Here is an 11,126-nt window from a genome sequence, read left to right on the forward strand (position 1 = left end):
AAAAATTATTTAGAGAAGTAAATCCAGCCTTATTGCTCTTTGAAAGAACATACTGTAGAATTAGCATATGGATAGGGGTGATAATTGGACTGGATTTGGTCCAATCCAATCCAGTCTAATGTGAGTTCATTACAAATGGATCAGGTCCAATCCGGTCCAATGAATATTTTGAACCATTTTGGACTGGTCCTATTCAATGTCTTCATTGCCCAATTTATTCAAATTTGTTTTAATTTAAATTAATTCTAACCCAAACCTATATTTTATTTTCTATCAATGGATCAGATATTGGCTCAATTCAACCTAATCCAATATAAATTCATTATATATGAGTCAGATCCAATCCAATCCAATAAATGCTTTGGACTATTAAGTCTGGACTAATCTAATTCAATATATCTTGTTAATCCACCAAATGCGTCCAATTGATTTTGGTCTACACAGAATCCAATTGAAAACCGGTCCATACAAGTTTCTGACCATAAATGGAACAATAAGCACAATAATAGAAAATAAATGGAAGCTTTATGGCCAAAGGTTTGATCTTCAATTTGGTTTCTTTATGTATTAGAAATACCACTTAGGATGGCTCTCATTGACAAATGTCTTTGTACATAACATATAGTATTCCACTACTCTAACTAATCTTGCAAGTACAAATTCTTGCTAAAGCAGTTTAATAGCAATCCTGAGGTGGACTTTCAAATGGACTTCTTTTCAAACTTTAACTGAAAATGCTAACAATGTTGTAAAGCGTTAAGCTCACATATTAAATGGAGATAGCGAATCACCAAAACCAAATATATATTAGAATATGAGAACAACAAATAATAGAAATGCTTATTCACAAAGTGCTGATTTGAGCAGAAGAACATAGAACCTGTTGATACTAGCAATTGTTGTAGGCCCATGCAGGATGTTTTAACTCATTGCTTAATTTAACCAAACCAGTGGAATGAATTGAATGCTTAAGGTTTCTTCATTTGAAATTCAACTCATACAGGCACAGGAGTCATCAGCAAACCAGAACAGCAGGAGGATTCACTACTTGCTTTGCAAAATACCCAGGAAGCCCTCCCAATACAATGGAAAAACTCTAGGCTGTTTGAACAGTATTTTAGTTATTAAAATTTCAAGGGGATTGTGTGACGCCCCTAATCAAGGTTAGGCATGAGACAACGCCACATGCTTACTAGCATGTAAGGCTTTACTTGTTTACAATCAAAATCAAAATTCTGACAATAACTTTAAATCAAAACAAATTATAAACTAAATGTAAGATCACATAATCTCTAACAACTTGAATTCCATTAGATGTTTAAGATTTTAGTGAAAACTTTTGTCTACAAAAAAAAAAAATATTAAATAAATCTAAAAAATAAAGTCTACTACAAGTTCTAATGTAAAGAAAATTTGTACTAGCTCTCTCTTCCAAGCAATTCCAAACAGTAGCTATTTTGTTTCAACATCTGAAAATGAAGAGAAGTAAGAATGATGAGTATGACTCTCAATAAATAACATTTCATCCCCCTAGTTGGATCAAGCATGTAGAAGAAGTTAATAATACTAATAACAATAAATAATTCATAAAATCCCCATATTATTCACAAGATAAGTTTCAAACCACTTAATCTGTCTTGGAGAAGAGAAATTCACATACTCAAAAAAAGTATCAAACTTTCTAATAGTTCACAAAATCATAAGAACAAGTTGAATAAAACATATGTCGTGGACTTATGTAAATATATTCAAATTCAAATTCAAATTTAAATTTAGAGTCACATAGTAATTTCACAAGGGTAGACTACGACCGCTTTCACCCTAGTGATAAAAGACCACATATATGCCTTGTGGTGAGGGCCTAAATTCAAAATGATTTAGTTCAAGATGCCACCATATTCATTCCCAATGGCAGGGTCCAGAGTGTAGTCATATATTAAACTACAACCACTTTAACCCTAGTAATAAGGGACCACATATATGCCCCGTGGCGAGGACCAAATTCAAAATGGACTAGTCCAAGATGTCATCGTATTCATCCCCAATGGTAGGGTCCAAAGCGTAATCCTATATTATTAGAATGTAACAGATACATCAATCTACACATAAGTCTCACAAAAGAATTTGTTATAGGAATATCTACATAGCTAAATAAAGAATAACAACTTCAAAAAAGAAAAAAAGTCGCTATTTCTTTTAAGGAATAACATTGTGTCAAATATAGATGATTCACAATAACAAAAAATCATGATCTAGATTCTGAATTCATAATATGCACATGGTAGTTGATGAAAGAAGAAAAGAGGGAAAAAACATATATAACTAGAAAATAAAAAGTCACTTACCTATACAAGTCACACGCTGAGTCCAAAGTACCAATACAAGTGAGTCATGGTATATCCAAAAGCCTATAAATCAATGAATAGTTATCACCACTAACTTCAAAAGTTATATTGATAAATTTGTGGTGTGAAAGCTGTAAACTTATTGTATCAGTCTACCTAAATCTTTGGTAGTTTACTAGCTTAGGTTCTGAGACTCCTAGATCACCATATTTGCTATGTTCAAGGATCCAAATCTTAAGACTCATAACTTCTGATTCAAAAGTTCATTTCACAAGTATGATATATCATCATGAAAGTCTCATAGCCCGTTACAATTTAAACATTACTTTCGTCTAAAGAGATCACCAGATGGACCCTTTTTGGTAGCCTAAAATCGTCTGGTCATTAGAATTTTCTCGGGTTCCTAGATTTGGGCAGATTTAAGATACCAACTTTAAAAATTCATAACTTTTAGTACAAAAATCCAAACAATGAAATCTAAGCACCATTTTAAAGATCTCATCGAGAAATGCAATTTAGAACCAAAATCTAGTAAAAAATGTCACCAGAATGCCAATTTTCTGCGGCCTAAAGTCAGCTGATCCCTTGTGTTTCAATCCAAAATTTAACCTAGCTTTCCATCTATAAATCCAAAAGACACAAGGTTGAATTCGTTGGATTCCTAATGTCAATAAGTATCTATTAGAACTATTTTTATTGTTGGAGATTGTTTAGAAAATGATCATCTGGCAAAAATTCTAATTTTAAATTTAATATAGAAGAAAACAAAAAACAAAAATCTAAGGGAGAAAAAGACTTACCTAAAGAGTGATTTGATGCAAAAACTCACTGATTCGCTAATGATATATTGTCTTCTCCTTCTCTTAGCTCTGAAAAAAAAGGAGGAAAGAGTTCTTGCATTAGCTAAAGAAATTAGATTTCTTTTTTAAATGCATTTTTCCTTTTTGCTAAAAAGTCCTCCCTTACAAATAAATTCCGAACAGCCCCTCCTACAACACCCACTCTCCCATTATTAACCTTAGTGGGTTTTTTTTTTTTTCTTTTTTTTTTTTTGGGGGGGGGGGGGGGGGGGGGGGTATTATAGATTGACCTCCCAATGTAAAGAACCACTCCCAAACCACCATAGAAATGCTTGAAGGACAAATAGAAGTGCATGGCACCTCAAAATTCTGTTTCATGAATGTATTTACAAACATTATTCAAGAAGGTTTGGGGAGGGTAATTTTGCACCAAATTGCTCATCCAAATTAGCTTCATTTTGTAAAAAAAAATGCTAACTAGACCTCCGGTCCTTCAGTACATTGCCTTTTGCCCCCATAGGGCTGTATTTCATTTTTACTTGGCATAGAACATCACTTTTTTTAAACAACATTCTGACAACTCTTCTCAAAGGTAAGGTGGTGGGATCCAATAGCGGGTCTCAAAACAGCATCATTTATGGAACTACCGAAACTAAGCACCAACCGAGCCACCACTCAGATAGTCAGATGAACCTTGGAACTTGGAATTCTATTGCCTTTAGGATCTTAAGCATTATACTTTTAGATTATCAATTTACCTTAAGGTTTGGATGACTGGATCTAGATCCAGCCCAGACCGAAAGTGCTCAACCCAGTGCCGCATAGTCCAGCCCAATTGCAATTTTAGTTGTAAGGTTGCTTTCAATCTATTTATGCCCTTTGAGAGGCAATCTGCATGAAGCAAATGTCTGCCTCTAGATATGTAATGAACCTTTCAAATGTAACCTAAATGGATTAATACTGATATGTGGTTGAGGAGATGGGTGATATATGAATTCACATTCCTTGGTTGGTAGGATTTCATGACATAAAGTATTGCTTTCTAAATCAAAGTCATTTTCAATCAAAAGATGAGATTCTAATGTGAGGTCAATTTAGGATTTCTGAAGCGATGAACTCTGCTTTTTTCTTTTTTCCCCAAAAGAGGAAATAACCTGAGTTTGGCTTGGCCCAGTGGGGAGGCCTGGACTGGAGGGCAAACTTTGATGAACGTGGATGGTACAAATGACAACGTTTGGCCTAACCTTTGAGTTCACAACAACGTCTATACTCTATATTAGTCAGATCTCTTACTGGTACAAAAGTGAAGGCATTTATTAACACTAACTTGGACTTTCAGTTACATGGCAATGAATCCTGTGCAAAAATACATCTTATTTAAAAAGTAAGATTTCTATAACACTTTGCACATATTATTGATCTTTGTGTGGAAAATAGGAAAGGTACTTAAGTACATCCTACGTTACATTTTCTATTAAGCAGACAATCGGACCAAAAACATGCTAAATAAGTAGTTAGGGCTTGACTGGTTAAAAAAAAAAAAAAAAAAACTAGGGCCTGATTCCAAACTGGTTTATTTGTGTTGATAATAAGAATTTAAGCATGAAAATAAATGTTAGATATTCATTAAAGTTTAATATCCAACACTTATTTTCCTGCTTGAAGGTTTTAAGCATTCATAATTTAATATTGGATAAGATTGGCCAAATAAGATTAGAGGGTTCAAAAAGAAGAAGAAAAGAAAAACCATGGATTGCAGAACCAAGATTCAGGCGTCAACCCATTGTTTTATTTGACAAAGCCTAAATGAAGATAACTAGACGCGTTGACCCTATTTAGTATTTACCCACCCAACTCCAAGGTCCTAGTTTCACCGACAAGCCTCATCTCATCACCATGTGATACTATATTTATATACTTTTCTTCTCAACCCTCCTCATTTCTGTTCTCATCAATGCCTTTGATTTCTTTGTAGCCCTTTCCTCTCTCTCTCTCTCCGTGTCCAGATCATCTACCAACAAAATATATTCTAATAGCCTACCAACATAATCTGATACCAGTAGGTTCCTATCTCATGGTGAGCAGTATTAGATCAAGTTGTTAAATCTCTCTCTCTTTCTCCTTGATCTGGTATGTACCACCAAGGTTGCCACTTTTAGCCTGCCTGCATATCTTATAAAATGAGCATAAACTGAACCTGACTAGGGCTTAGGGTTTGTTCAAACGAGGTATTGAGGTCATCAGGTCAACATACATTGTTGTCAGGTTACTTTGCATGAATAACAGATCAAGCTTAAAGTTAGAAACCCTAACGTTTCGTTGCCTGCCCAAGAGCATGGTTGCAGAAAGGTTATATATGGGGGAGGTGAGCTTTGAGAAAAGAAACTTTGATAAACAGTTAAAATTAAATTAAAAGAAAAAGGAGACTTGTATCAGATGTTTTTTGTTTGTGAGATTAAGTTCTGACTTTCCCAATTAAAGATTCATTGAATAGCTTGATCTTTAATTATGAATGTGCATGTACACTAAGAAAAGGCCTGTAGGCTTGGTGGAAATGGGTCGGATCAGTTTCATAACATGTCAAAAAACGGGTTCCAACCTAACCCACTCAATTATATTAGGAGTGTTTTTGCTTTTTTTCTGGATAGGAGTGCTCACGGTTCAATTAATTTAATTGTTGGCTCTTTTTTGAGATCAAACTAGAACTATCGGTCCAAAATCAACTGGTTAATTAATTGATTGGTTCTATTTTTTTATTTTTATATTTTATGATATATATTATAAATAAATATATGAATATAAAATATAAATACTATAAATATATAAAAGTATATTATTTATTATAAATATATTATATGTTATAAATAAATAATATATAATATATTATATGTTAACCGGTCAGTTGAATTAACCATCAACTTTTCTTTTAATATAATCAAAATTGAACTGATCGGTTGTATTAATTGGATTCTTTTAGTTTAGTTACTAGGAGTGCAAGTCGGGCACTTTGAAGAGTTTACATTGTATCAACCCAGGCCCATAATTTCCCAACCCAAGCCTACCTAGTTCTACTTCTATTGATTTCCTCTGTCCGATTTAGTTTTACGATTCTTCGTTTTTTGCTGAACACCCCAATTTCTAGAAAGCAAGTTCATTTCATTGTCACTGATTCATTTTCCTTTATAAATGAGCATTTAAATAGGTTGTTAGCGGATGGGGTCTGGGCCGAACCGGCTAGAACCATAACTGACCCAACATGACATATTATAGACTTGAAACTAAATCGGATCCAATGGGATCTGTAATTTTTAGACCCAGAATCGAATCAATTGGTTTTTAGGACAATGGGGTCAGATTTTTACTGACTCAATTATATATATATATATATATATAATTTATTTAATATTATATATATATATATATATTATGTATATAAATCATGTCGAGTCTAAATCAGTTTAGGATTAGATGGAACCAATTCCAAATCAATAATAATCAGGACACACCAATAATAATTAGAACACTATATCAAAACCCAAAACTGACCCATCGATTCTACCTACTGAAACTAAAACCGGCATAATCAACTCGAACCCATTGATAGCCCTCCAATGGTGTAGAAGTAGAAACGAGTATAGTGTAATGGGTTCACATCTGCGCCCCACAAGGGCACCCCACATAGAGGATTAAGGATGAAGCCAGTTTGGAAACAAAATAAACAAATAATATTAATTTGTGTCGAATATAAAATTATAAATCAATAAATAATTTAACAATATTAAAATAGTGGTTTAAGATAATTATGCAACAAGTAATGCAATTAATGAAGGAGGCTAATTAATATAATAATAAAATTCAAAGAAAAGGTCAAATTTTGATTTAAGATTAATTCGCTGTACGATCACGTTGCTGAGTTTTTTTTTTTTTCTTTTTCTAATTACTTTTTTCAGACAGAAAAGATAATTCCAAATTGCATCCCTGAAGCTACCAACGTGGAAACAGGAACAAGCAGTCAGAGTCCAAAGTTCCAAACAAAGTTAAAAGCCCTTCCCTTCGGTATATATAAAGCTCTGCGGTATGCCTGCAAGGATTCGCTCCCGAACAGCGAACGCTTTGAACAGCACCCCCCCTAACGAACCGTTGGGGGAAAAAGCGAGGGAAAACCAACGGGCCAAATCCACAATTCTCGCATTCCCGCCAGTATTAGTTTCCGGAGTTCTGCCCAGTTGCTAGCATACGACTGCTTTCTGGTAAGAACCGGCGAAATCACTGCAATTTTCTTTGTCAACGCCTATTTTGTGTTTGTCTTGTTTCTGAATTCCGCTCTATATATGGTTTGATCCTTATTTCTTGAAGATATTTGGAGGATTTGAAACCGCTTGATCTCTTTCTTAATGATTGGTTCCAGATCTCGGTAAGAACTTGGCAATGTAGATAGGATTTGATCTTCCTTATTGAGATGCGGGATCACTTAGGCTGTGGTTTGGTTTGATTGTAAATTAGGGAGAAATAGAAAGTTAAGGGGAAGTTCTTAATAGATTTGGCAAACATAGCCTTACTGGTCACAAACAAAATGCCTTAAGAACTTTCCCTCAATTTGCCGTTTCTTTCTAACATTCTATCAAATCAAACAAGTCTTATTTATGATTCTTTTGTTCTATGTCTTTTCTGTCGTGCTTTAATTTAATACTTGCTTTGATTTCGTTGCCTGGGTCGGGTTTATCGAAGGTTCTTTTTTCAATCTTTATGCTCCTTGTCAGTAGAAGAAAAAAAGAAAGAAAAAGATACCTTGAATTTTGATTGTTTCATCAGATCTGCTAGTTGTCTAGGCTTTATCTGCCTGTCGGTTTATACAAGTTCTTATATTTGTATTTTCTCCGTCTTTTTCAATTTTTGGTGCGCACAAATTGCTGCAAGCTTTCCATCTTTGCTTCATATGATGCTTTTTGATATACTTAACTTTTACTATAGCTTATATTCTGGTTTCCTGACCCAATGAGAGATCGATTATCTTCTGTTTTCTCACTACAGACGTTGTTGTAATTGGTATATTGGTATTGTAAATGAGTTCTTATCTAGTTCTAACTTCAAATCCTAGCTAACCTGCAATTGCCGATTCCATTTGCCAAACCCAGCCTGTAGCTTATCTGGAACTTGTATGTTTCTCCGGTATAAAAGATACATGTAGATTCCTCCTCGCTGTTTTATTATTAGTACTCATCTATTCAGACATGCTTTGAATCTTTTGGTAGTTTCCCAGTATGTTTAGATTCAATTTTCCACACATTTTATTTCTTAATTCTTTTTTAGACTAAAATTCTTCCCTGAGAATGAGCTCATTGATCACAATTTAAGATCAAAAAATGTCAATGAAGAATTCTGTAAATGATCATACCTTATCTTTCTATTTAGTTTGTGACAGTCTACTGAGTAAAAGCTACTTATTTATTGGCAGTAAATACAGGGGATTTTCAAAATGAAGGCACTTATTCTTGTTGGAGGGTTTGGAACACGGTTGAGGCCATTGACACTCAGTGTCCCAAAGCCATTGGTCGACTTTGCTAATAAACCCATGATTCTGCATCAGGTTTTACTTCCTAAATTTCGCATCTTTCTTTTTTTCAACTCTTTTCTTCCTATTCTAATATGCAAGTGGGTTTCTTGACATTTTGTGGAAGAGATTAATCATCAAATTGTAATATGTATGGATTCGATTGATTTTTTATTGTTGTTTCATAATGTTTTGCCTCTGTGTTTCAGTTCTTGTTATCAATGTTTTTAATGGTTCTCTGTTTTTTAAGTGTCTGTGAATGTGCTTTTGACTGCTTGGTGCTTAAGTGGGTTGAAATTCTCCATAGGCCCAGAGCTCCTTCCTCTAGTATGGGTTGGTGACCTTAATAATCAATAACTGTGTTCAATGAAGAAATAACCCAGTATTCCCTAGAAGAAAAAGTAAATAATTTAAATCTACTTGACATATCTATACTATTTGGATCACCTTCAGCATAGCCTTTTTGTTAACTATCATTGCTAAATCTGTACCAGATAGAAGCTCTCAAGGCTATTGGTGTCACTGAAGTAGTATTGGCAATCAATTACCAACCAGAGGTAAAAGTATTAGACAATTTGCCTTATTCCATAGAACCGCTTTAGATGCTCTGAGTGCTCTTTCATTGTTTCTTAATTGCTTGTGGCGTGTGCTTGGGTTTTTTTCAGGTCATGCTTAGTTTCTTGAAGGATTTTGAGTCAAAGCTTGGAATCAAGATCACCTGCTCACGAGAAACTGAGCCACTTGGAACTGCTGGTCCTCTGGCTCTGGCAAGGGACAAGCTGATTGATGACTCTGGTGAACCATTTTTTGTTCTCAATAGTGATGTTATCAGTGAGTACCCATTGAAGGAAATGATAGATTTCCATAAAGCCCATGGAGGAGAGGCTTCCATAATGGTTACTAAGGTAGTTCTGAGTTCATCTTCTTTGTTTCTGTTACCAAGGTGTCTGATATTTCTTTCTAGGAGGCATAGTTTTATTTTCTCAGTCAAAACTAAAATGGAAAGACTGAGAACCATCTTGTTTGTTTGACAGGTGGATGAGCCATCCAAGTATGGTGTTGTGGTTATGGAAGAGGCAACAGGGAAAGTTGAGAAGTTTGTAGAGAAACCAAAAATATTTGTTGGTAACAAGATCAATGCTGGGATTTACCTGTTGAACCCATCTGTTCTTGATCGGATTGAATTAAGGCCAACATCAATTGAGAAAGAGGTGTTCCCAAAGATTGCAGCAGAGGGAAAGCTTTTTGCTATGGCCCTACCAGGATTTTGGATGGACATTGGACAGCCAAAGGATTATATCACAGGTCTCAGACTCTATCTGGACTCCTTGAGAAAGAAATCTTCATCCCAATTGGCACGTGGTTCTCACATTGTTGGAAATGTTCTGGTTCATGAGACTGCTGTGATTGGAGATGGCTGTCTGATTGGGCCAGATGTTGCCATAGGTCCAGGATGTGTAGTTGAGTCAGGGGTTAGACTTTCGCGTTGTACTGTAATGCAAGGAACTCACATTAAGAAGCATACATGCATCTCGAGCAGCATCATTGGGTGGCATTCCACCGTCGGGCAGTGGGCTCGTATTGAGAACATGACCATCCTTGGGGAAGATGTTCATGTAAGCGATGAAATATACAGCAATGGGGGTATTGTCCTACCCCACAAAGAGATCAAGAGCAGCATTTTGAAGCCTGAAATTGTTATGTGAGAGTGAGAACCAGAGAACAAACTGAAGCCTTTAATTAAATTAGAATGTGTCTAGATTTTAAGGTTGTGTGCGAAAAGCTTTTGTTTTTTCTCCTTTCTTTCTTTCTTTCTTTCATAAATGTAAAATTAAGTTTTAGTTTGAGCAAAATTGGTGGATGGTTCTGTTTTCCTTTTTCCTAGGATACATATGTATATTGGTGTGAATTGTAAGCTTGCGTTTGTAGATCTGTAGATATAAATTATCAATGCCAATGGCTTCTCTGGAGTTCTCTATTATCTGCACCAGGAATTGCCTTTATTGTTCAGCAATCAGCACATTTTGATAAATCTCTTTTCTTAAAAGCATTTGAGGATCAATCATCAAACAAGCAATATGATTTTTTTTTTAATTTTTGGGAAGTTAATAAAAAACACTAGAACGAAATAAACTGTTCAATACAATACAAGGAGGGCTACTCCACCACATCCGATCCTCACTCAAACAAGCAATGTGATTCAACTCTGGAATGAGTTGTCGGTGGGCAATATTATTGCATTTTCACTGCAAAAGGCGCCTCATTTCTTTTTGGTAATGTAATTGTAGGCTACCAAGGAGGCACATGACTGCCCGATGGTTGGGGCGTCATGTGTTTCAGAAGTCCCCACGATTAGAAAAATAGCTCTGCCAGTCTGCAACCCGTTCCTGTATACAATATTGTTTGATTGGTTATTAACTTATTATTCAA

The 11,126-nt window shown here is 35.0% G+C and overlaps 1 protein-coding gene across 4 annotated transcripts; it reads left to right on the top strand.

Annotated features, from left to right (window-relative positions):
- Window positions 1-7,211: 7,211 nt before the first annotated feature.
- On the top strand, window positions 7,212-10,677 carry LOC104601119 (mannose-1-phosphate guanylyltransferase 1-like). Of its 4 annotated transcripts, XM_088898064.1 has the most exons (6): window positions 7,239-7,395; window positions 7,502-7,559; window positions 8,601-8,732; window positions 9,191-9,253; window positions 9,362-9,601; window positions 9,731-10,677. In XM_088898064.1, the coding sequence occupies exons 3-6, from the start codon at window positions 8,622-8,624 to the stop codon at window positions 10,400-10,402; spliced, it is 1,086 nt and encodes a 361-aa protein (XP_088754190.1). In that variant the 5' UTR covers window positions 7,239-7,395; window positions 7,502-7,559; window positions 8,601-8,621; the 3' UTR covers window positions 10,403-10,677. The 4 variants fall into 4 exon arrangements, with proteins under 4 accessions (XP_010262630.1, XP_088754190.1, XP_088754191.1 ...); XM_010264328.3 differs by lacking the exon at window positions 7,502-7,559 and having other exon boundaries at window positions 7,212-7,395; XM_088898065.1 differs by lacking the exon at window positions 7,502-7,559 and having other exon boundaries at window positions 8,610-8,732.
- The last annotated feature ends 449 nt before the right edge of the window (window positions 10,678-11,126 follow it).

Source organism: Nelumbo nucifera, chromosome 2, assembly GCF_055504915.1.
Source record: "Nelumbo nucifera cultivar China Antique chromosome 2, China Antique-T2T, whole genome shotgun sequence".
Lineage (NCBI taxonomy): Eukaryota > Viridiplantae > Streptophyta > Magnoliopsida > Proteales > Nelumbonaceae > Nelumbo > Nelumbo nucifera.